The sequence below is a fragment of the Scyliorhinus torazame genome, chromosome 15 (genome assembly GCF_047496885.1).
Source record: "Scyliorhinus torazame isolate Kashiwa2021f chromosome 15, sScyTor2.1, whole genome shotgun sequence".
Taxonomy (NCBI): domain Eukaryota; kingdom Metazoa; phylum Chordata; class Chondrichthyes; order Carcharhiniformes; family Scyliorhinidae; genus Scyliorhinus; species Scyliorhinus torazame.
Window position 1 is genome coordinate 12,039,158 of NC_092721.1, and position 26,939 is coordinate 12,066,096.

The 26,939-nt window shown below is 48.1% G+C and overlaps 1 protein-coding gene across 2 annotated transcripts in view; it reads right to left on the bottom strand.

The window, feature by feature from the left end:
• kpnb3 (karyopherin (importin) beta 3) overlaps positions 1 to 26,939 on the bottom strand; it is a 75,374-nt gene that overhangs the window by 43,396 nt on the left and 5,039 nt on the right. For both annotated transcript variants that reach the window (XM_072476102.1, XM_072476101.1), the window contains exons 2-4: positions 11,749 to 11,829; positions 3,617 to 3,809; positions 1,459 to 1,561 (exon numbers count right to left, since the gene is read on the bottom strand). In XM_072476102.1, the coding sequence (XP_072332203.1) occupies positions 1,459 to 1,561; positions 3,617 to 3,809; positions 11,749 to 11,829 (377 nt within the window). The remainder of the gene's footprint in view (positions 1 to 1,458; positions 1,562 to 3,616; positions 3,810 to 11,748; positions 11,830 to 26,939) is intronic.

Consider the following 26,939-nt stretch of genomic DNA (forward strand, 5'->3'; position numbering starts at 1 on the left):
CACTGCTGCCTCACAGCCCCGGGTCACTGTCCGTGTGGAGTTTGCATATTCTCCCCATGTCTGCGTGGGTCTCACCCCCACAACCCAAAGATTTGTAGGGCAGGTGGATTGGCCACACAAAATTGCCCCTTACTTGGGAAAAGAAGAATTGGGTACTCTAAATTTATTATTCTTTTAAACCACAGATAGAAGGGTCAGCCAGCATCTACCGATCCAGGACCAGTGGTGCAAGCTTAAAGAATCGACTTGCATTTACATATCACCTTTCACATTCATAAAATATCCCAAAGTGCTTCCCCAGCAACATTTTAAGCGTACCCAATTCATTTTTTCCAATTAAGGGACAATTTAGCGTGGCCAATCGACCTACCCTGCACATCTTTGGTTGTGGGGCCGAAATCCACTCAAACACAAAGAGAATGTGCAAACTCCACAAAGACAGTGACCCGGAGGCGGGATAGAACCTGGGACCTGAGTGCCATGAGGCAGCAGTGCTAAACACTGCGCCACCATGCTGCCCTGCAAAGACTTTTGCCTCTTTGCTCACTGGGGCCAATTCTGGGATATTTCTTCATGCAGTGAAGCACAGCAGCACTGTTGTGCACAGGAAGTCACACAACTAGCAGATTACGGACAGATCACCAGTTTTAGCAATCTTAAGGGATAAATATTGGGTGGAACACCGAGGAGAACGCACCTGCTCTTCTTTGAATTATGCCACTGGATCTTTTACATCCGCCTAGAGACCAGGCAAACGTGTGGTCTATGTCTCACTGATGCAGCACTCATTCCCCCAGGACTACACTGGAGGGGCCAGTGGGACGTCAATCACTCCCAGACTAGAGACACTGGGGTTGTTGTCCTTAACACACAGAATGTTACGGGAAGATTTAACAGAAGTGCTGCTTAAAAGTTAAGAGTTTTGAGAGAGCGAATAAGGGGAAACTACTTCCAATAGTGGGTGGGTCGCGCACCAGCAGACAGCTTTAAAGATAGTTGGCAAAACAAGCACAGGAGAGTTCATAGAATTTACAGTGCAGAAGGAGGCCATTCGGCCCATCGAGTCAGCAGCCGCCTGCAGTTATAATCTGGAACTTGAAAGGGTAGTGGGAAGGACATTAAATACAACTTCCAAAAGGGAACTGGATAAACATCTAAAGGGGAAATAAATGCAGGGCAATGGAGAAGGGCAGGGGAACAACATTTTTCTTTTGAAAGATTTTTTTTTTTGAATACCTGGCACAGGTGGCAGCATGACCTCAGCGCTGCAGGTTTTTAAGATTCTTTGCCATGGAAATGAGAGCTGGGAAGACATTAAGAACTGGAGGATTTGCGGCTGCATGTCACTTACTCACTGGGGCCAATTCTGGGATTTTTCTCATCCCGTTCTGCTTCAGCCTCACCCGGTCGGCTAGGTGAAATTTAACTGGGGGGGGGGGGGGGGAATGGACGACTTACCAGAAAATGTGCAGAGCAGCTTCACGCAATGCCACGTTCTGTGAGCTGACGGATTCAAAGAGAAACTTCAAAATTTCGGGCCACTGGTTGTTGCCATCATCATCTGGATATAAATATAAATAAGCAACATCTTCAGCCTGCATTAATACTGGAGGAATATTTTTAGGTTAGACATTCACTTTGGCTGGACAGCTTAGAAAGTGGCTCTGGCATCTGAATGAAAGGTTGAATATATGGAATCTATTATGCAAAAAGAGGCCATCCGACCCAACAATTCGACAGGCCCCCTCTGACCCTAATTCTATCAACATATCCTTCTATTCCTTTCTCTCATGCACCTTAACAACTTAAGGAGTTTCACATTCTGAGCATAGAAATTTCTCAAATTCCAAAGGGATATTTTGGTGACTATCTTGTATCGATTGCACCTAACTAGGAAACATCTTAGAACCATAGAATTCAGTGCAGGAGGCCACTCAGCCATTCAAGTCTGCACTAACCCTGTGAAAGAGCTCCCTACCTAGACCCACTCCACCGCCCTACCCCGTAACCACACCTAACCTGCACATCTTTGGACATTAAAGGGGCTATTTCGCATGGCCAATCCACCTAACCTGCACATCTTTGGACATTAAAGGGACAATTTCACATAGCCAATCCCCCTAACCGGCCCATCTTTGGACACTAAAGAGGCAGTTTTGCATGGCCAATCCACCTAACCTGCACGTCCGTGAACTGCAGGAGGAAACATAGGAACCTGGAGAAAACCCACGCAGGAATGGGGAGAAAGTCTGCACAGTCACCCTAGGTCAGAATCGAACCCAGGCCCCTGGCTGTGAGGCAGCAGTGCAAACCACCGTCACCCTTCTCAGCAACTCCTGTCAGCTAAGTTACCAGATGTAGGTTTATCTCAGGATGGCTTCATTTTTAATGATATTGCTCAAAGTGACTGCAAGGTATCGAATGCCATCACTACGGAAAGGGGGCTCAGGTTCTAGAACCCCCAATTTCCCCCTCTCTGCTCAAGCTACTGGCATGTTGGGGTTCACAGGTACCTGGAACCTTTGAGCTAAACACCCATGTGGCCATTTTCCATTTCCGAGCCTTCACTGCCCATTAGTGTACCCATATTTGATTATGAAATGCCCATGTATTTTACCACCATTATTACCCTTGTATGGTAATTACATTACCAGTACAATTGTTAAATAAGATAGTGTAAAGGAAAAAAACTTGCAACAATCAAGTGCCGTTAATGATCATCAGACAGGTTCATTTCATTTTACACCCAATGAAGTACATATTGAAGTGTAGGTACTGTCGTAATGGAGGAAACACAGCAGCTAATTTGCACCCAGCACGGCAGCAAACAGCAATGTGATAATGACCAAATCACCTGTTTTATGTGATGTTGATTGAGGGACAAATATTGCCCAGGACACTGGCTATAACTCCTGTTGGTCTTCAAAATAGTGTTGTGGGATCTTTGACATCTACCCAAAAAGCAGATGGGTCATCTGACAGACACCTTCCATTGCAGCACTCCCTCAGTACTGTACTGGAACGTCAGCTTTGATTTTTGAGCTCTAGAATAGCCCAAAATCATGTAATTCAGAGGCAAGTGTGCTACCAACTGAGCGACAGTTGACACTAAAGCAATACACGTGTTTGGATTAATTTTTAATGGCTCCGCTAAGTAGAGATTTCGTCACTGCAATCACTCTCTGCTGCAGTTAGAATTGGTTTGGGCAACAATACATTTGGTCGAATAGTTCAAAGGCAAGCAGCTTTGGCATCTTATAAACTACAATACATATCACAGATCCCAATCTAATTTTCTAACCCGCACACAGGGCACGAGGGGAAACAGAAGAGAAACGGATGCATCGAATGCACTCCAGTTAAATACTGGAATTTCCACTTTAATAAAAGTTTCAGCAAAATGCCATAGCTGTGAAAATTCACTACTACGAAACACCAAAGCTCCGTTTACATGAATAGGATGGGAATAGAGGGATACGGACCCAGAAAGTGTAGAAGATTTTAGTTTAGACGGGCAGCATGGTCGGCACGGGCTTGGAGGGCCGAAGGGCCTGTTCCTGTGCTGTACTTTTCTTTGTTCTTTGTTATAATCAAGGAAATCACACAAGTTACTGACCAATCAGATTTCTAGAGAGCTCTGCTGCAATGTCACAGGTCTTCTTCCTGATGTTCGATGACCCCTCCATCTGGATACCAAGGAGTAGCTCATCTTTAACCGCATTTTGTATTTCAGGGGTTAGGCTTGGGAATACCTCATCGAAAGAAGCAGACAGCATTCGCCGCATTAAAACAGCAGCCATCTGTCTAACCTGCAAATAAAGAGAAATGCAATTAACGCCCTCTTAAGGTGAAAGATCATTGGGACCTTTTTAGAAGTTTCAGCTGATCATAGATCCACACAGCATGGAATGATTCCATTTGGCCCATCTTTTCTATTCTTGGGGAAGTTATCCAATTAATCCCCTGTCCCGTTCCACATATCCCTTGAAAAAGGTTTGTTTTTTCAGGATATATTTAATTCCCTTTTGAATGTTATTACTAAATCTGCTGCTTTTACACTTTCAGGTATCATAGCTCGTTGTGCAATAAAAAGTCACACATCTCCTCTCTGGTCACTTTGCCTTATAGTGTCCACTGGTTACAGACCCTGTTACAGTGGAAACAGTGGTTCCTTATTTACTACTATCTTCATAATCTTACAAGGATACAAAGACGTTACCTATGCACAGTGATTCCCACAAGAATACCAGGCTTTTTATGCTTCGAATGAAGGCAATACATGTTGGGGAATTAAAACATTTCTTTTCTGAGTGCACACTAACAGATACAGCAGATTTAGGCACTACACAATTATGCGCACAGTACAATGCCCTGTACCCAGGAATGAATTGTTCCATTTCCCACATCAAGACATTTTGACAAAATATTAACACGCATGGAATGGAGTGCAGTCTTGTCACATGGAGGTTTTGCATACAGAATGAACAGTTTGAGTGTACCCAAAAATGAAAACTGCTGCTGAATTATAGGAATTAATTTTGCAGAAGACAAATGTGATTTTTTTATTCTGTCATGGGAAGTGGACATCACTGGCAAGGCCAGCATTTTTTGCCCATGCTAACTGCCCTTGGACAGAGGTGCCTACTGGGCTATTTCAGAGGGCAGTTAAGAGTCAACCACTCTTGCTGTGGGTCAGAGCAGCGAGGAACAGCAGATTTCTTTGCCTAAGGGTCATTAGTGTGCCATCTGCAAGCTGTTCTGTAGCAATTCACCAAGGCTCTTTCGACAGCACCTTCCAACCAGCGACCGCTACCACCTAGAAGGAGAAGGGCAGCAATGCATGGGAATTCAACCAGCTGCAAGTTGCCTTCCAAGCCGCATATCAGCCTGACTAGGAAATATATCGCCGCTCCTTCACGGCCACTGGGTCAAAATCCTGGAACTCCCTCCCTAACAGCACTGTGGGCATACCCACACCTCACGCAGCGGTTCAGGAAGGCAGTTCACTACCATCTTCTCAAGCGCAATTAGGAATGGACAATAAATGCTGGCCTAATCAGCGATACCCACATCGTATAAAATCACTTGTATTTCTACTGGGTGAATCAGACGACAGTGCTATGGTTACTGTTACTGGCTTTCAATTTCAATTGATTGAATTTAAATTCCACCAGCTGCCATGGTGGGATTTCAACTCTGACCCCTTTAGACTACTAGTCCAGGGACAATACCACTACGCTACTGTCTCACCCTCAGCAACGATTTTTATGGGTAGCTTTTTGCTCTTCCCAGTGGAATAAATGTCCTTTCCATTTCTGTTCCACCAATTCTACTCAAATCTCACCCCTAAGTTCACAGAAACACACGTGCCAGGCAAAACTACAAAGTCAGGAATTTGCTGCTGAAGGGTCTCTGAGCAAAGTGGCAGGAAAGCATCAGGAGCTATGCTGAAAAGAAAAAGAGACATGGTCTTCAGGATGCCCCGAGGAAATGTAGGCAAAGGCAAGCGAGCAGGATGCCGGCCCACCAGCCAAGGCGGCGAGGGAGATTGGCAGAGTGAGGGATGATAAGGGTACGGTGGTGATGGACCTGGAGGGGGTGAATGGCATGTTAGAGGCATTTTATAGAAGTCTGCCCCCATCTTGTGAAGCGACAGGGCTAACCACTGTGCCAACCTGCCGCCCTTGGTTAGGAAATGGGCAGTGGGGTCAGTGTGGTGTCGGATGGAGGCGGCATCATGTTCGGGAACATGAAGAGCTTTGTTGTCGACGCCTCCGCCGGCCAGATACTCCGTGAGCCCAGTGGTGGTGTCAGCCCTAAGGGTGTGGGAGCAGTTAAGGGAGCACTTGGGGCTGTAGGGTGCCTTGGTGTTGGCACCGATCCGCGATAACCATAGGTTTGCGCTGGGGGAGCTGGATGCAAATTTTCGGGGACGGCGGCCAGCAGGGTTTAAGCGATTTGGCAATCTGTTTACAGGGGGGGGGGGGTAGTCTGTGTAGAGGTATTACGGTACCTGGTAATGCTGGAACACCATTGGTAGATATTGTATGTTTCCTATTGGTCAAGCTGTATGGTAGCTCCGCCCTGCAAGGCGGGGTATAAGAGCCCGTGCCGCCCCAACAGCCTTCATTTTGTACCTGAGCTGCTGGGGGAAACATCTAGCTTATTAAAGCCTTCAGTTGGACCCAACCTCGCTTTAGTGGTCATTGATCGTGCATCAATTTAATAAGCTAGATTTAAAAGGATGGAGCTCCGAATCAAGCCGGAGTGCCTGCAACTCAGCCCCCACGCGGCGAACTCAGCGGCAATCTTCAAGCACTGGCTGGCTTGTTTTAAAGGATATCTCGGAACGGCCGAAAACACACCCACGGGAGAACAGAAAATGCAAGTCCTGCACTAGAGGGTGAGCCCGGAAATTTACACCCTCATCGAGGACGCGGAAGACTTCGATGCAGCAATAGAGCTGCTAAAAGGACATTATATTCGCCCGGTAAACCAAGTCTACGCCCGACATCTGCTAGCAACGAGGCGACAAATCCCTGGGGAAATCACTGGAAGAATTTTACAGTGCGCTCCTGGTGTTGGGGAGAAACTGCAGATGCCCGCAAGATTCAGCGAGCGACCACACAGAACTCTTGATCCGGGACGCTTTCGTGGCAGGTATGCGGTGCTCCCAAATCCGCCAGCGATTGCTGGAAAAAGACACCGTAGGCCTCAAGGAGGCACGGCCCATGCAGGTTTCCTGGATGTGGCCTCCAGAAACGCCCGCGCTTACGTTCCCGACTGCGCGGCAGCCCCCTGGGCAGTGTGGAACCCCTCCGCAGCCGACTCCGGGGACACCCCCCATCTCCCCCCCCCAAGCTTGTGCTGCAAAGCGGCCTGGCAACCCCGGGGGGGCCCCTACTTTTGCGGGCTGGCCAAGCACCCCCGGCAGCGCTGCCCGGCTGCAAGGGAAGCGGTAAAAAGGGCCACTTTGTGGTGATATGCCAGGCCCGTGCAGTCGCTGCGGTCTCCCGCGGGGCGGACCGCCACCACAAACCTCTCCACGGTCCCCGTGCGGCCAGCGGGCGCTGCCATCTTCCTACTCCAGGGCCACGTGCGGGCCCCGGGCGCTGCCATCTTGTCCCGTGGACGCCACGTTCGCTGGACGGATGCCGCCATTTTGTGCACCCCCAGCCATGTGCGACCAATGGGAGCTGCCATCTTGGATGGACTCCCAGCTCAGCTGACCGCACAGCGCCCGAAGCAAACACTCAACTGCTGAGATTAGCCTCGGTGACCCTGGATCAGTCCCGGCCTCGAACTCTCTCAACTGCTACAACAACAGTACTAATCAACGGGCACGAGACGTCCTGCTTAATCGACTCTGGGAGCATGGAGAGCTTCATACACCCCGACACGGTAAGGCGCTATTCTCTCCTCGTCCACCCCGTTAATCAAAAAATCTCCCTGGCCTCCGGTTCCCACTTAGTAGAGATAAAGGGGTTGTGTAGCATTCAGTCCAGGGAAGGGAGTTTAAAAATTACCGGCTCTACATCCTTCCCCACCTCTGCGCGGCCACACTCCTTGGGTTAGACTTCCAGTGTAATCTCCAAAGTCTAACTTTCAAATTTGGCGGCCCTATACCCCCCTCACTATCTGCGGCCTCGCGACCCTCAAGGTCAATCCGCCTTCCCGGTTTGCGAACCGTACCCCGGATTGCAAACCCGTCGCCACCAGGAGCAGACGGTACAGTGCCCAGGATCGGATCTTTATTAGGTCAGAGGTCCAAAGGCTACTGAGGGAAGGAGTCATTGAAGCTAGCAACAGTCCCTGGAGAGCTCACGTAGTGGTGGCAAAGACCGGGGAGAAGCATAGAATGGTCATCGACTACAGTCAGACCATCAACAGGTTTACGCAGCTGGACGCGTACCCTCTCCCCCGCGTATCCGACCTGGTAAACAGGATCACGTATTACAAGGTCTTCTCCACGGTGGATCTCAAGTCCGCCTACCACCAGCTCCCCATCCGCACTAGTGACCTCAAATACACTGCCTTCGAGGCAGACGGGCGGCTCTATCACTTCTTAAGGGTTCCCTTCGGTGTCACCAATATGGTCTCAGTCTTCCAGCACGAGATGGACCGAATGGTTGACCGGTACGGTTTACGGGCAACATTCCCGTATCTCGATAATGTCACCATCTGCGGCCACGACCAACAGGACCACGGCACCAACCGAAAATTCCTCCAGACCGCAAAGATCCTTAACCTTACATACAACAAGGATAAATGAGTGTTTAGCGCCGACCGCCTAGCCATCCTCGGCTACGTAGTGCGAAATGGAGTTATAGGCCCCGACCCTGAATGCATGCGCCCCCTTATGGAGTTCCCCCTCCCTCACTGCTCTAAGGCCCTAAAGCGCTGCCTAGGGGTTCTCTCTTACTATGCCCAGTGGGTCCCCAAATATGCGACAAGGCCCGTCCCCTGATCCAATCCACAGTTTTCCCCGTCGATAGAGGCCCGCCAGGCCTTCAGCCGCATCAAAGCAGACATTGCAAAGGTCACGATGCACGCCATCGACGAGTCCGTCCCCTTCCAGGTCGAGAACGACACGTCTGACGTAGCTCTGGCCGCCACCCTCAACCAAGCGGGCAGACCCGTGGCCTTCTTCTCTCGTACCCTCCATGCCTCCGAAATTCACCACTCCTCAGTCGAAAAGGAGGCCCAGGCAATAGTAGAAGCTGTGCGACACTGGAGGCATTACCTGGCCGGCAGGAGATTCACTCTCCTCACTGACCAATGGTCGGTTGCTTTCATGTACGATAATACACAGCGGAGCAAGATAAAAAACGATAAGATCTTGCTGTGGAGGATCGAACTCTCCACCTACAACTACGAGATCTTGTAACGTCCCGGGAAGCTAAATGAGCCTCCTGATGCCCTGTCCCACGGCACATGTGCCAACGCATAAGTGGATCGCCTCGGAGCCCTCCACGAGGACCTCTGCCACGCGGGGGGTCACTCGCTTTTCCCACTTTATCAAGACCCGCAACCTGCCCTACTCCATTGAGGTGGTCAGGATAGCCACCAGGGACTGCCAAATCTGAGTGGAGTGCAAACCGCACTTCTACCAGCCAGAGAAAGCGCACCTGATAAAGGCTTCCAGTCCCTTTGAACGCCTCAGCATGGACTTCAAAGGCCCCCTCCCCTCCACGTACTTCCTGAACGCCATTGACGAGTACTCCCGGTTCCCATTCGCCATCCCCTGCCCCGACATGACCTCAACCACCGTCATCAAGGCCCTCCATAGCATCTTTGCACTGTTCGGGTTCCCCGCTTACATAGTGATAGGGGGTCCTCCTTTATGAGCGACGAACTGAGTCAATTCCTGCTCAGCAAGGGCATCGCCTCGAGCAGGATGACCAGTTACAACCCCCGGGGTAACGGACAGGTAGAGAGGGAGAACAGAACGGTCTGGAAGACCGTCCTACTGCCCCTACGGTCCAGGAATCTCCCAGTCTCCCGCTGGCAAGAAGTCCTCCCGGATGCCCTCCATTTCATCCGGTCACTGCTTTGTACCACAACCAACCAAACACCTCACGAACGTCTCCTCGTCTTCCCCAGGAAGTCCTCCTCTGGGACCTCGCTCCCGACCTGGCTGGCAGCTCCCGGACCCATCCTGCTCTGAAAACACGTGCGGGCGCACAAGTCAGACCCGTTGGTCGAGAGGGCCCATCTTCCCCACACTAACCCCCAGTATGCCTACGTGGCGTACCCCGACGGCCAACAAGATACGGTCTCCCTACAAGACCTGGTGCCCACCAGAGCCCCCCCACACACCCCAGCCAGCAGTCCCACCCTCCCTCCCACCAGTGGACCTTACAGGAGGACCGGTCCTTCCGCCGGCCCCGTCTAGGCCCCCCCACCCACCGATGCACCCCGCAGACACTCCTTCCCAGGTCAACAGTTTTCTCCACCAGCGCCGTCTAGGGGTGTCGAAGCTGCCACAGAGATCGAGGCCACGCTCCCGGAGTCACAGACCCCCGAGCCTCCACCGGAATCACCACCGAAGCTTCGACGATCACAGAGGACAACCAGGGCCCCCGATCGACTAATTGCTTCATTTTAAAGTGTATAGTTAATTATGAATCATAAATTGTAAATAGTAAATAGAATTGTAAATAGTTTACAAAACGCTGTACAGAGGTATTACGGTACCTCCATAACTATAATTTCTACCACGTTCAGGCCACCACCCCCGCCGGACTCTTTTTTAACAGGGGGTGAATGTGGTAGTCTGTGGAGGTATTACGGTACCTGGTAATGCTGGAACACCATTGGTAGATATTGTATGTTTCCTATTGGCCAAGCTGTATGGTAGCTCCGCCCTGCAAGGCAGGGTATAAGAGCCCGTGCTGCCCCAGCAGCCTTCATTCTGTACCTGAGCTGTTGGGGGAAACATCTAGCTTATTAAAGCCTTCAGTTGGACTGCAACCTCGCTTCAGTGGTCATTGATCGTGCATCAGGGGCAAATCTACAAAATAGAGGACCTGGAGGAGGAACGGCTTTAGGTACCTGCAGGTCTGAAACTTTCTGGGCATGTCCAAGATTCAGGAAGTCCTGGCAGGAGTTCTTGGACGTGATGTTCAAGATGTTGGGTGTGGAGAAGGGCCCCGAGACCAGAGGTGGCGATATTTGGGGCGCGGAAGATCCGGGGGTCCGAGGGGCAGATGCTTTGGCCTTTGCCTCCCTGATAGCCTGGAGACGGAGTTTGGTGGGGTGGCGGGACTCGAAGCCGCTGAGTGTGGGTGAGCGACCTCACGGGATTCCGGATTTCTTTAAGGAGGTTTGTTTGGGGGGGGGGGGGGGGGGGGGGGGGGGGTGGTTGTATTCCTACCTACCCAAAGCAGTCATCTCAACTTGCCTTCAGCGACACAACTGCCCCACCAAACGATGTGTTCCGGAGGAATTGCCTGTGCACCATCCCAACTCCATTGAAAAATAACCAGATGCTCAGATCCCAAAGTTCTGGGATTCCCTCTTGAAGCCTCTTTGCCTATCTCTCTCTCTCCTCATTTATGATACCCCTTTAAACCACTCTCTTTTAGCAGGTTTTAGGTCACCTGCCTTACTATCACCATGAGGCTTGGTGTTTTATGATGTAGGTTAAACATTGCGCCTTGTCATATATTCCATTAATATTAGTACAAGCAATGGGCGACACAGTAGCACAGAGGTTAGCATTGTCCCAGGTTCGATTCCCGGCTTGGGTCACGGTCTGTGCGGGGTCTGCACATTCTCCCAGTGTCTGCGTGGGTTTCCTCCGGGTGCTCCGGTGTCCTCCCACAAGTCCTGAAAGACGTGCTTATTAGGTGAATTGGACATTCTGAATTCTGCCTGTGTACCCGAACAGGTGCCGAAGTGTGGCGACTCGAGGATTTTCACAGTAACTTCATTGCAGTGGTAATGTAAGCCTACTTGTGGCAATAATAAAGATGATTATAATTGGGTTTATTCAGATGTATCTAAAATTTAAACATCATACATCGAGGCTGATAAACATTTGTTTAGCATGGAACAGAGTCAGACCTCTGCTCATTATCAGATATAGTTTCAGAATCCCTATTCAATCCCTTTTGTGCAGCCCGAGACCTCGAAACAGGTTTTGGACACTCATCCTCCACTAACCGGCTCTATCTTTAACACTACTCATTCCCCGTGAGCTTGTCAATGCTGGACTGAAGGGAAAGCAAAGATTTTGACAATTACCTCTTCTGCAGCTGTTGTATTCCGGAGTGCTTGCAAGAGAAACGTGACCTTCGATTGGCCAGGGATATTCTCGTAGGCTTCCTGAATAACAGAAACAGATCAGACGATATAGACATGCACTAAAATTTTCACTTCATACACACGCTCACCGTTAAGAGTCTTTAAAAAAGGCTTATAAAGTCACACATTCAGAAAAACTCTTATTTATCACAACTTTGTAAAACTCGCCAAGAGGATCTAATATTTTGAATCTAGCTATATTGAATAATAGTTTGAGCCGATACTAACTGAAAGTTACCCCAGTGAAACAGGGATCTTTGTACAGATATAGAAATGAAATGAAGGCACAAAGTTGCTGAATCCACATTACAGGTAATTCATTTGTACCACTTTTAACACAGGACAAGTTATCACCTCCTCCGCAAAGATTATGCCAAGAGAAAATCTGAATAAAACAATTGGCAGAGTAGAATTCATCGCTCCTCCATCCTGAGAGAGGCTATTCTTTCTCCCTCACCCTCCACCCTATAGAAAATTGCACCTCCCGCCTCCCCAAATTGCCCCCAATTCCACTTCAATAGTGACAAAACATGATTTTATTTCTCCAAAGAGACAAGGAAGCATTTGTGAAATGGTTAACCATCTTTGCAGCACACACGGCAATGCTTTTGCGACCGGGGAAAGTTTAAAACGCCTTCTTCACAAGCTCAAGCTAAATGATAATGCTGGCGTACATTTTTGTGCCAATACAAAGGCTCAAGATGATGGTAATGAAACTGCAAGGTAACAATTCACCACAAGTACAATTCCCAATATTAAATTGAGGAACAAGTCCAAGGTCACTTCCCATTGGGAAGGTAAGAAAATATAATTGAGAACGAGTTAATGTGGGTATGTCATATACGTTTTTTTCAAGTTATAAAGATCAAATGGGCACTACTGGCCTCAAATGTCAAGGTTAAGACTTACATAGTGTGTTGAGGCTCTGGAGCAAGGCTCGGGAGTGGTGGGATGTCCATTTGGCAACTGTGTCAATGGGTAGACGTTGATGGCATCCCTCAGTAAGAGGGGTAAAACCTGATGTCATCAGCACCTGCGTCAGAGCAATGCTGATCTGATTCACATCTGATCTAGAATCCATGGAATCCCTACAGTGCAGGAGGCCATTCGCTCCATCAAGTCTGCACCAACCCTCCGAAAGAGCACTCTGCATAGGCCCACTTCCCCCATCCTATCCCCGTAATCCTGCCCAGTGGCCATGGCCAATCTGCACATCTTTGGACTGTGGAAGGAAACCAGAGCACCCAGAGGAAACCCACGCAGTCACAGGGAGAAAGTGCAGACTTTGCACAGACAGTAACCCAAGCTGGAATTGAACCCTGGCGCTGATACAGCAGTGCCAACCATTGTGACACCTTTACAGAAAAGGTTTAGGTAATTTGCAATCTCCATCAAAACACTGATTCATACAAAACAAGCAAAGTTCAAACAGTACAACAGTTTAAAACCTCTACGTAGTAACCTATTATCTGTTCCAAAGTGTTGAGTATTTAACGTAATCAGCTACCTTTGGGATCCATCACATATAAATACAGAGGTTGTTTTGAGATCCATGGGGGGGGAAAATGAGAAATTGCTGGCAGTGACAGTTTAGTGACAAGTTAGGCAACTACAGGCCATTGGGAGACGAATGTGTTATTCCTGCCCAGTTTGGCATCTGACTACGTCACGGCCGATTCACGTTTTTACAGTCACTCAAGCTTGTTTACCTCCACTGAGCAAAGCTCAGGTTACCAAACAGAAAGACAATCCTATCCAGGCCAGCCGAAACCGGCAGGTTTACAGTCACAACCAGCTCTACTAATATACACACTGACCCAAGTGAAAGGCTAAAAGGCTAATTTGTGTCAAGAGGGCCGGAATACTAAGGGGTAGAAGTAGCGTTACAGCTGTGTGGAGCCCCTTTAGACAAGTGCTTCCAGTGCAAGGCACCAGGGTGCACAGACTAGGTTTGTACTCCCTTGGATTTTTTTTCCCACTCTATTCTTAAAGTTACAAAGCCAATGCACAGAATGGACAGGGCAAGCCCATAATCCATCTCATTGCTTGCTCCAAAAACCAATTCAAATGCAAATTGAATCCAATCCATGGGCTCCACAAGAGAAGTCTTACAACACCAGATTAATGTCCAACAGGTTTGTTTCGACATCACTAGCTTTCGGAGCGCTGCTCCTTCCTCAGGTGAATGAAGAGGTATGTTCCAGAAACATGTATATAGACAAATTCAAAGATGCCAGACAATGCTTGGAATGCGAGCATTAGCAGGTGATTAAATCTTTACAGATCCAGAGATGGGGTAACCCCAGGTTAAAGAGGTGTGAATTGTATCAAGCCAGGACAGTTGGTAGGATTTCGCAGGCCAGATGGTGGGGGATGAATGTAATGCGACATGAATCCCAGGTCCCGGTTGAGGCCGCACTCATGTGTGCGGAACTTGGCTATAAGTTTCTGCTCGGCGATTCTGCGTTGTCGCGCGTCCCGAAGGCCGCCTTGGAGAACGCTTACCCGGAGATCAGAGGCTGAATGCCCTTGACTGCTGAAGTGTTCCCCGACTGGAAGGGAACATTCCTGCCTGGTGATTGTCGCGCGATGTCCGTTCATTCCTTGTCGCAGCGTCTGCATGGTCTCGCCAATGTACCACGCTTCGGGACATCCTTTCCTGCAGCGTATGATGTAGACAACTCCACAAGAGACATACAAGATCCAAGCTGACAAGAGAAGGCACCGCATCTCATCTTGCGCTCGATCTGACGCTTGACCTTAGCCAAAAGGTGGAGAAGCGAGTGGAAGGTTTAAGGGGCGATCTAACGGAGGTGCTCAAGATGATTAAAAAAAAGAGTTAATCATTTCTTATTTCCTGTGATGCAGGGAGTCCAGAACAAGGGGCATGACATTAAAATTAGAACCAGGCTTCTCAGGAGTCATGTCAGGGAGTACTTGTTCACACAAAGGGACGTGGATGCCTGGAACCCTCTCCTCCAAAGAGCTGCCAGGGTTGGGAGTCACGTGAAGTTTTCAAAACGGAGACAGATTGATTTTTATGGGGATTAGGGGAGGGTAGAACGGGACAGATTTGCACTCCCAATTGCTGACTCATTACCCTCCCATCAAATGGAGGGTGTACGAGTTGACAAGAGGAGTTATACCGAAGGAGAAAAATGATATTGCTTGGAAACGAAACGTGTCCTTGATGGCGGATATAGAACAAAATCACTGGTTAAATTGCACCCATGCTGATTTTCTCGCTCTCTCTCAACTGGGAAGCAGAGCAGGAAAGAACAGGAGAAAATGAGGGGAGCTGGGTAGGTGGGGTAACTAACTAACATTTTCCCAACAAAAGTTAGGACATAACATACGAGGACAGAAAGTAAAAGAAATCCTTTTTCAAATGGTTAACGCACTCAAGTCACAATGACAGCCATTAACAATGACTACCCTAACCAAACATGTATCTAGACTACTCATGGCATTGTACCCCCTTTCAGTCGCAGTACAATCCAGTGGTCACTGTTGTTAATACCACACCATAACCCTGAATAAAAGACTTCTGAACAGACCAAAAAAAAATCTCCCGCCAGGATTACAAAATTCAGTAAGCGTTAACTCATCTATTTTCAGATCTTAATCAATTGTCTTTTAAGAATGAATGTGCTGATTATTAAAAGTGTTGCAACTGATAAAAAAAGGACAGGCTTTGATGGCCATTCATCGCCCAGCAGCAGCTCAGCCCTGACTAGACACATAGAAGCTTATTGAATCCATAATGGAATTCCCCACCAGGCCCAAGAATAGAAACGCAGGCATTTTTAAGAATGAATGAACAAACTGAATCACAAAGAGCTCTCGCCTGCTATACAAAAGCCTGCTTGAAATGAAGCGCCGCATTCTGTATGGTTTGAGGCCCCACACCATAATCTCAGCCAATGCTCTTGTCGAGCAGCATTAATGGAAAGCGGCGTTGTTGGAGGTGAAATACTTTGGATGGAAAATTAAACTGATGCCCCATTTGCTGCTCATAGTGGGCATTAAAAATGCCACAACACCATTATTAAAAAAAAAGCAGGCATTTCTCAATGACCAATGTCAAATATTTGACCCTCCGCTAATATTACCTAGCTCGCTAACTAGTCATTTGGTTCATGACTGTTGTTGATTTGCTCTCATAGAAAAACCTGCATTTCATAGCTCCAAATGTTTTGCAGCATATTGATATCAGTGGTATATACATGTACAATTATTATGCTGAGCATTTTATAACTTGGAACCGTTTTTAAGATTTGTTCTAGGGATGCAGGTGTTACAGGAAAAGCCTGCATTTATTGCCAATCTCTAAATGCCCTTGAAAAGATAATGATGCTTTCTTGAACCACTGAGTACACATGGTGCAGATACACAAGCATTGCTTTTAGGAAGGAAGTTTCAGGATTTTGACCCCAGTGACAGCGAAGGAATGGCGGTGCAGTTCCGAGTCAGGAAGGTGTGCGACTTGGATGGGGAACTTGCAGGCACCTATATCCCATGTGTCTGCTGCACTTGGCCTCGAGGCGGTAGAGATCAATTAAGCGAGTTGCTTTGTGCATCCTGTCGATGATGGATGCGGCAGCCCCTATGCGACAGTGTACGTAGCTGGTCGGTGAGGCAGAAATGCTTTGGCCTGGTTGGTGCCAAGTGCTGATGGAGCTGCACACATCCAAGCAACTGGAGAATATCCTATCATAATCTTGTCAAGTGCCTTTTAGATGGTAGAAAGACTATGGGATTCAGGGAATGAGCCACTCAGCCTACAGTGCTTAACCCCTGACCAGTCTTAGTGACAGATTTTTCACATTATTATTATGAAATGGAGGGGGCAGATAGACAAAACATTTTTATGGCTGGTCCAATTTCCAGTCAGTGACAACTTCAAGAATGTTGATTGTGGGGGATTCAGTAATAACGCTAAGTGTTTAATTCTGGCGCTGTCAATTAAAAAAGAGTATTCCTTGAACCAATCTTCACCACTCCTGAAGATGGTTCACCAGTAACATCGCCACAAATGTAGAGTATACATCAACAGTTCACTATCAGCCCAGCTCTGCTGGCACTAGCATCCCAGTTAGAAGGTTATGGATTCCAGTCCCATTGAATTAGTCTCAGAACCAAAGCCTAAACCGACGCCGCAGTGCAACACTGGCCATGTGTTGCACTAACAGAGATGCTGTCTTTCAGATTGCCATTAATCCGCTCTATTGGATGCAACAGATCCCATGGCACCATTTCAAGGGAAAGCTGAGGCATTATTTCTGGTGTCCTGGCCATTATTCACCTGTCAACCAACCGTTACAAGTCAGATTATCTGGTCATCATTGCTGTCTGTGGGGCGATGCTAGGTGTAAAATCTCTGCTGCATTTTCTACATAACAGAACTATACTCCAAAGGCAGTCAAATGCTGCAGAATGCCCCAAGGTCTTTGATGCCACTGTATAAAAGTTCTTCCTTGTTTTCTCTGCAACTACAGGAGAGCAGTGCAGTAAAGTTCAACCTTATTTGCCAGTAGTATACAAGATGCTGTCACTAAGTTTGTGACCGCTAGATTGGTTGCCTCTACATTGTTCCTCCATTATCCCACGCCAACTTTCTTGATGCCCCCCCCCCCCCCCCCCCCCACCTTGTGCCCCCTCAGAGCTCATCTTGTCCACAAGACCAGCCCCTCCTGTTCCCGCAATCCAACTCCCACTAAACTGTTGGCCTTCCTGGCTTCCATGTTTTTAAAACCATTTTTAATGGTTCTCTCTCTTCAGGTACTGTTCAGCCCTCTGAAAACAGAAACCAGCCACTCGGTCCTTGGAAACTGTTGCCCATGTCCAATCTTCATTCCCTCTCCAAAGTCCTTGAATGTGCTGTCACCTCCCAAAACCATGCCTACCTCCAACTAAATATTGGGAAGGCAGAAACCATTATCCATCTTGGTCCCTGCCACAAATTCTGCTCACTAGCCACCGACTCCACCCCTCTCACTGGCACCTATCTGACAAAGATCAAGGCTGTACACAACCTCCACGGCATTGGGAAGACTGCCCATCTCCATCTCAGCAAGATCATCTGAATCTGCCCCTACCTCCGCTTATCTGTTGCTGAAACCCTCACCCATGCTTTCTAACTTCTAATCCAATGCTCTCCTGGCTGGTCTCCTACATTCTCCCCTCCACAAATCTGAGCTGCCTGTTTCCTAACTCCATCAAGTCCCATTATCATCCTGTGCTCGCTGACCTGCATGGTTCCTGGTTTAGCAACACCTCTATTCTAAAACCTCCATCCTGCTTTTGAAATCCCCACATATCTCTCCTCCAGCCCTACAACACTGAGATCTCTGTGCTCCTCCAATTCTGGCCTCTTCAGTAATCCCAATTGTCATTGCACCACCATTGGCGACCGTGCTTTCAGTTTCCCAGCCCCTCAAGTCTGGAGTTCCCTCCCTAACCCCTCCGCCCTCTACCTCTCTCTCCTCCTTTAAGCCTCTTTAAACCAACCTCTTTGACCAAGTTTTCGGTTCATCGGCCCTAGTATCGCCTCACATGGCTCAGTGTCAATTTTTGTTTGATAACATTCGGTGAAACACTTTGGTAAGTTTAATTTTTTAAAATAAATTTAGAGTACCTAATTCATCTTTTCCAATTAAAGGGCAATCCACCTAGCCTGCACATCTTTGTGTTGTGGGGGCGAAACCCAAGCAAACAAGGGGAGAATGTGCAAACTCCACACGGACAGTGATCCACAACCGGGATCGAACCTGGAACCTCAGCGCCGTGAGGCAGCAGTGCTAACCACTGCACCACTGTGCTGCGCTTTGGGAAGTTTTATTAAGGTGCTATATAAATGCTATTTGTTGGTGTCGTCACCCATCATGGGTCAGTGTGTACATAGTCAGCTAACAGTCAGCCAAATTTCCCACTCCTGGATCCTCCACTTCTCATCTTTCACCATGACACTGCTGCTGATTTAACAGAGACCAGATGATGAATTTGGCCACGTTATGATCAGCGTGGTTCATCAGACAACATTCAGCCAACTTTAAGAACTCTTTTCACAAGTGCAAATCTTTCTTTTCTATAGCACCTTCTGCAACCGCAGGACATTGCAAAGCATTTTACAGCCACTGAAGTACTTTTGAAGTGTGGTCATTGTTGTGATGTAGGAAATATGGAAGCCAATTTGCACACAGCAAGCTCCCAAACAAAGTAACGTGATAATGAGCAAACAAATCTTTTTTTTTGTGGTGATGCTGATTGGCTAGGCTACCAGTGAGAACTCCCCTGCTCTTCTTCGAAACAGCACCATGGGATCTTACACATCCGCCTGAGGCAGCCTCAGTTTAATGTCCCATCTAAAACTCAATGCTCTGAGTCTCATAATAGGACTGCAGCCAGGATTCCACAGTACATGACTCAAAGACGAGTGTGCAGTGTACTGAAACATGGCTGGTAACTTGTAATAATCTATTGTATACAGCACAGCTGCATCATCATACAGAAGCTATACTCGGCACGGTAGCACAGTGGGTAGCACTGTTGCTTCACAGTTCTAGGGTCCCAGGTTGGGTCACTGTCTGTGTGGAGTCTGCGCGTTCTCCCAGTGTCTGCGTGGGTTGCCTCCAGGTGCTCCAGTTTTCTCTCACAAGTCCCGAAAGACACACTGTTAGGTAATTTGGACATTCTGAATGTTCCCTCTGTGTATCCGAACAGGCACCGGAATGTGGCGACTAGGGGCTTTTCACAGTAACTTCACTGCAGTGTTAATGTAAGCCTACTTGTGACAATAATAAATATTATTATTACATATTGAAATAAATCCTCAGTATTCAAATTGCCAGATTCAGTTAAATGCTGTCAATGAAAGGGAGACTGGTCAGATCAGCGAGTTAAAACCCACCTCTCCAACGCTGCTATAAATAAAAGCAAAATATTGCTGATATTGGAAATATGAAATAAAACAGAAAATGCTGGAATAACTCAGCATCTGGAATAACGCGAGATTTGCTAGTGTCACACGGGAGGGTTTAAACTAGTATGGCAGGGGGGTGGGCACGGGAGCAATAGGTCAGAAGGTGAGAGCATTGAGGGAGAACTAGGGAATAGGGACAGTGTGGCTCTGAGGCAGAGCAGACGGGGAGAAGTTGCTGAACACAGCGGGTCTGGTGGCCTGAAGTGCATATGTTTTAATGCAAGGAGCATTACGGGTAAGGCAGATGAACTTAGAGCTTGGATTACTACTTGGAACTATGATGTTGTTGCCATTACAGAGACCTGGTTGAGGGAAGGGCAGGATTGGCAGCTAAACGTTCCAGGATTTAGATGTTTCAGGCGGGATAGAGGGGGATGTAAAAGGGGAGGCGGAGTTGCGCTACTTGTTCAGGAGAGTATCACAGCTATACAGCGAGAGGACACCTCAGAGGGCAGTGAGGCTATATGGGTAGAGATCAGGAATAAGAAGGGTGCAGTCACAATGTTGGGGGTATACTACAGGCCTCCCAACAGCCAGCGGGAGATAGAGGAGCAGATAGGTAGACAGATTTTGGAAAAGAGTAAAAACAACAGGGTTGTGGTGATGGGAGACTTCAACTTCCCCAATATTGACTGGGACTCACTTAGTGCCAGGGGCTTAGACGGGGCAGAGTTTGTAAGGAGCATCCAGGAGGGCTTCTTAAAACAATATGTAAACAGTCCAACTAGGGAAGGGGCGGTACTGGACCTGGTATTGGGGAATGAGCCCGGCCAGGTGGTAGATGTTTCAGTAGGGGAGCATTTCGGTAACAGTGACCACAATTCAGTAAGTTTTAAAGTACTGGTGGACAAGGATAAGAGTGGTCAGAGGATGAATGTGCTAAATTGGGGGAAGGCTAATTACAACAATATTAGGCGGGAACTGAAGAACATAGATTGGGGGCGGATGTTTGAGGGCAAATCAACATCTGACATGTGGGAGGCTTTCAAGTGTCAGCTGAAAGGAATACAGGACAGGCATGTTCCTGTGAGGAAGAAAGATAAATACGGCAATTTTCGGGAACCTTGGATGACGAGTGATATTGTAGGCCTCGTCAAAAAGAAAAAGGAGGCATTTGTCAGGGCTAAAAGGCTGGGAACAGACGAAGCCTGTGTGGCATATAAGGAAAGTAGGAAGGAACTTAAGCAAGGAGTCAGGAGGGCTAGAAGGGGTCATGAAAAGTCATTGGCAAATAGGGTTAAGGAAAATCCCAAGGCTTTTTACACTTACATAAAAAGCAAGAGGGTAGCCAGGGAAAGGGTTGGCCCACTGAAGGATAGGCAAGGGAATCTATGTGTGGAGCCAGAGGAAATGGGCGAGGTACTAAATGAATACTTTGCATCAGTATTCACCAAAGAGAAGGAATTGGCAGATGTTGAGTCTGGAGAAGGGGGTGTAGATAGCCTGGGTCACATTGTGATCCAAAAAGACGAGGTGTTGGGTGTCTTAAAAAATATTAAGGTAGATAAGTCCCCAGGGCCGGATGGGATCTACCCCAGAATACTGAAGGAGGCTGGAGAGGAAATTGCTGAGGCCTTGACAGAAATCTTTGGATCCTCGCTGTCTTCAGGGGATGTCCCGGAGGACTGGAGAATAGCCAATGTTGTTCCTCTGTTTAAGAAGGGTGGCAGGGATAATCCCGGGAACTACAGGCCGGTGAGCCTTACTTCAGTGGTAGGGAAATTACTGGAGAGAATTCTTCGAGACAGGATCTACTCCCATTTGGAAGCAAATGGACCTATTAGTGAGAGGCAGCACGGTTTTGTGAAGGGGAGGTCGTGTCTCACTAACTTGATAGAGTTTTTCGAGGAGGTCACTAAGATGATTGATGCAGGTAGGGCAGTAGATGTTGTCTATATGGACTTCAGTAAGGCCTTTGACAAGGTCCCTCATGGTAGACTAGTACAAAAGGTGAAGTCACACGGGATCAGGGGTGAACTGGCAAGGTGGATACAGAACTGGCTAGGCCATAGAAGGCAGAGGGTAGCAATGGAGGGATGCTTTTCTAATTGGAGGGCTGCGACCAGTGGTGTTCCACAGGGATCAGTGCTGGGACCTTTGCTCTTTGTAGTATATATAAATGATTTGGAGGAAAATGTAACTGGTCTGATTAGTAAGTTTGCAGACGACACAAAGGTTGGTGGAATTGCGGATAGCGATGAGGACTGTCTGAGGATACAGCAGGATTTAGATTGTCTGGAGACTTGGGCGGAGAGATGGCAGATGGAGTTTAACCTGGACAAATGTGAGGTAATGCATTTTGGAAGGGCTAATGCAGGTAGGGAATATACAGTGAATGGTAGAACCCTCAAGAGTATTGAAAGTCAAAGAGATCTAGGAGTACAGGTCCACAGATCACTGAAAGGGGCTACACAGGTGGAGAAGGTAGTCAAGAAGGCATACGGCATGCTTGCCTTCATTGGCCGGGGCATTGAGTATAAGAATTGGCAAGTCATGTTGCAGCTGTATAGAACCTTAGTTAGGCCACACTTGGAGTATAGTGTTCAATTCTGGTCGCCACACTACCAGAAGGATGTGGAGGCTTTAGAGAGGGTGCAGAAGAGATTTACCAGAATGTTGCCTGGTATGGAGGGCATAAGCTATGAGGAGCGATTGAATAAACTCGGTTTGTTCTCACTGGAACGAAGGAGGTTGAGGGGCGACCTGATAGAGGTATACAAAATTATGAGGGGCATAGACAGAGTGGATAGTCAGAGGCTTTTCCCCAGGGTAGAGGGGTCAATTACTAGGGGGCATAGGTTTAAGGTGAGAGGGGCAAAGTTTAGAGTAGATGTACGAGGCAAGTTTTTTACGCAGAGGGTAGTGGGTGCCTGGAACTCACTACCGGAGGAGGTAGTGGAGGCAGGGACGATAGGGACATTTAAGGGGCATCTTGACAAATATATGAATAGGATGGGAATAGAAGGATACGGACCCAGGAAGTGTAGAAGATTGTAGTTTAGTCGGGCAGTATGGTCGGCACGGGCTTGGAGGGCCGAAGGGCCTGTTCCTGTGCTGTACATTTCTTTGTTCTTTGTATCTGTGGCGGAAGAAGAGTAAATGTTTCAGGTCCAGGAGGAGTCTCATTCGGAGCTAAAGAAGGGGAAGAAATGTGATGGATTATACAGTTGGAGGGGGCGGGTGAGGGGGGAGAGAGAGAAGATCGAGCAGAATAGAAGGTCATGGATAGGTCGGAGCTAAGGAGAGATTGACAAAGATGTCATGGACATAAGCCAAAGGGAGTGTTAATGGTAGCATTAAGGGCTACAGAAGGTGCTGAGAAGGTAAGATAGCAGAATGTATTAACAGGAGAGCCAAGGTCAGTGCTCAGTGAAAGCAAAACTAATGAACAAGTGACAGATAGCCCAGTGGGTGGGTGGGGTGTGTAGAGGGGGGGGGGGTCTCAAGACTCGAAACGTTAACTCTGTTCCTCTCTCCACAGATGCTGCCAGACCTGATGAGCTCATCCAGCATTTTGTTTTTCAAATTTCACCTCTGGTAACTGGACCAAAATAAGAGTGAAAATCTACTTGGATTACTGAAAACAAAACCCACGTAAAGTAATTCAAGTTTTGCTCAACTTCTCAATGCTCTGACTGACCTGGGCCAACTCCCTGTACGCTCAAAATTGCAAGAGTATTTTACGTTACCAGCTCCAGTCTTCACAACTGGAAGCCCGACAACATACAAATGGAAAAAAGTATTTTAAAAGATGCCATCCTATTCACACAGCACACTAATAATTCTTTACCATCCCACACACTAACTTGGCACATGTGCTCACTCTGTGAAAGTCATTGCAGGAATAGCTTAATGCCAAATCTTCCTGAACCAAAGAATATCGACACGCCCCCCCCTGCCAAACAAAATGACAGGGCCTGTGCCTGTCACCAATCTAATGTCACTGAAACTAACAGCAGCAAGGAAAAGCACAATTTGGTCAGAAGTTGATATTCCAGTTCCCAGTGTAATAACCTATCTGCACAAGTCAGCAACTCAGTATATTGAGGACAGTGACATTCCCACTGCCTTAACAAATAGTGCTGCCCAAATTACAGGCCTGTTGAAAACTTTACAGTAAATGTTTTGAGCAAAAATATAAATGGTTCTGAGGGGGAAATCACTTCCAATTTCTCAACACCTAAAGTGTAGATGCAAAATACATTTTAAAATGAAGTAGCTTAAACCTTAGCTCAACAAGATAGTTTCATCTCATATTCTTAAATCGTCTTCAAGAAAATAAAGATTTGAATTTCTTTCTTAAAATAAATTTAAACAGCTTTTATTGACACAGCATCTTTATCAATCATGAAATGTCCCACAGCACTGGAGTGTTACAAAACAAGATTTGAGCTACATAAAGCAATATTGGATCAGCTGGGCAAAGAGGTAAGTTTTAAGGACTGTCTTAAAGGAGGAAAGAGGGGCAGAGAGGTTTAAAAAAGGAATTCCAGAGCAGTCCAAGTACTTTTAGAAGTGTATTCGCTATTATGTTGGAAATGTGACAGCCATTGTGTGCCCCGCAAGCTCTCACAAACAGCAATGTGATAATAGCCAGACAATCCGTTTTTGTGATGTTGGTCTAGGAATAAACATTGACACGAAGGAAAGCTCCCCCTATTATGGTGTTATGCCATCTTCGACAGCCACCTGACAGCAGGTGGGCCTTCAGTTCAAACATCCAACCCAAAAGATGACACCTGTAACAGTGCAGCACTTCACTGCAAATGCAAGCCTCGATTTTTATACTGCCTCTCTCAAGTGGGACTTGAACCCACAACCTTCTGACTCCGAGGCAGGAATGTTACCACCAGCCATGGTTGACAAAGCATAGAATCCCTAGAGTGCAGGAGGCCATTTCGCCCACCAAATGTGCACCAGCCCTCTGAAGGACCCCCCCAAAGCCTTTGGACACTAAGGGGCAATTTAGCATGGCCAATCCACCTAACCGGCACATTTTTGGACTGTGGGAGAAAACCGGAGCACCCAGAGGAAACCCACGCAGACACGGGGAGAACGTGCAGACTCCACCCAAACGGTAACCCAAGGCCGGAATTGAACCCGGGTCCCTGGCGCTGTGAGGCAGCAGTGCAAATCACCGTGCTGCCCATCATCTTTGGAGATCCAAGCCTTATTCCTGAATACTAGATGAACACTAATTAAAAGTGACCAAATGATACATCATTCAGACACTGCTTCAAGCTCGGAGCAACATTCCAAATGGAGGAATTCCGGTGGCGGCTATGAAGGAGTAAGTCGCACATTTGGTGGCTCCCGCTCTGGTCGGACTTTTGGACCTTTTCCCCCTATTTTCTACCGGACTTGAATTGTAAAACTGATGACAGAGGCAATTGTGTACTGAATTCCCACATCGGTGCATGGAGAGAAGGACTAGAAGTGCTCGTAAAGGCAAAAACAGAAAGACAGAGAAGACTTGGGCTGAAGCTGCAGCAGGAGACAGCATGGCGGAGGACCGGACCTCTGGTTTGTCGACCCAGCGGTCAACGGAGCAGCTGATGCAAGTTATTCAGGAAGGCTTTGCTAAGCAGAAACAGGACTGCTTGGACCCGATAAAAGAGTCAATTGAGCGGCTGGAGCTTAGATTGGACGCCCAAGATCGGCGATCCAGAAGGTAGAGAAGGCGCTAGCTGAGCAGGAGGAACATCAAACTGCGGTGGAGTTGGAGGTGGGGATGCTGAGAGACCAGCAGAAGAAGCTCCTGGAGAAGGTGGAGGTCCTAGAGAATAGGTCCCGCCGGCAGAACTTGAGAATCGTTGGGTTCCTGGAGGGGTCCGAAGGAGCGGACGCTGGGGCATACATCGCAGACATATTTGAGAAGCTGCTGGAGGATGAGGCGTTCTCCCAGCCCTTGGAGGTGGACAGGGCTCACAGAGCACTCGCGAGGAAGCCGCGAATGGGAGACCCCCCACACCCCCGAGGGCAATGGTGGTGAGATTCCACAGGTACTTGGATAAGGAGCGCATTCTACATTGGGCCAAGCAGTCACGGAGTTGTACGTGAGACAGCAGTATCCTACGGGTTTACCAAGACCGGAGTGTGGAGGTTGCCAGGTGAAGAGCAGGCTTCAACCAGATTAGGTTGATCCTTTTTAAGAAAAAGGTAAAGTTCGGACTGTTGTATCCGGCACATCTCTGGGTCACGCATGAGGAACAGCACTTTTATTTTGAGTCACCGGAGGACGCGCTGGATTTCTCGAAAAGGGAAGGACTGGTGGTGGACTGAGAACTTTTGAACTTTGCTGCAACGTTCTTCTTTTTGTTTTTCTGTTCTTTTTTTTAAAAAAAGTTTCTCATTTTTTGTTTTGTGGAAGCTGTTTGTATTGCCTTTTGCATTGATTTGGGACCAGCGGTAGAACTGAGTGAGTTACGGTTTTAATTTGCACTGTTGGGCGATGGAGGTGTGTTTGTTTAGATCTTGGTGGTTTTCGGTCAGGCAATTGTGTGGGGATTGTTTGATGTTGGGAGTATGTTTGTATGAGCGGGAGGGGGGCAATAGGTGGGAGACTATCCGGCGCCAGGGATGGGGGCCACCAAGCTAGCTGGGCGGGCTAGCTCACGGAAGTGCAGTGGGGGGGGGGGGCCCGGTGCATATGCTCGGTTTATTAAAGGGGTTGGGTTACAGAGTGCTGTTACTGGGGGGTGGGGACGAGGGAGGGACTTGGGCTAAGGGACAGAGAGGAGGTTGGGGCGGAGGCTGCCTGGGGGCGGACCGGTGGAGGCGCGGAGCATGGGCTGGAGGCGGGCCCATAAAAGGGGATGGCTGATCGGCGAAGGTGGGGGGGGGGGCGCGATGAGCCCCCCAACTAGGCTGATCACCTGGAATGTTCGAGGGTTAAATGGGCAGGTCAAGAGGGCATGTGTGTTTGCGCAACTTAGGGGACTGAAGGCGGATGTAGGAATATTGCAGGAGATGCACCTTAGAGTAACTGACCAGGTTAGATTGTGGAAAGGCTGGGTCAGCCAGGTCTTTCACTCGGGACTAGACTCAAAGACTAGAGGGGTCACGATCCTGATCAATAAGCCGGTGGTGTTTGAGGCGGGTAGAATAATCGCGGATGTGGGAGGTCGGTACATTATGGTCAGTGGGAAAC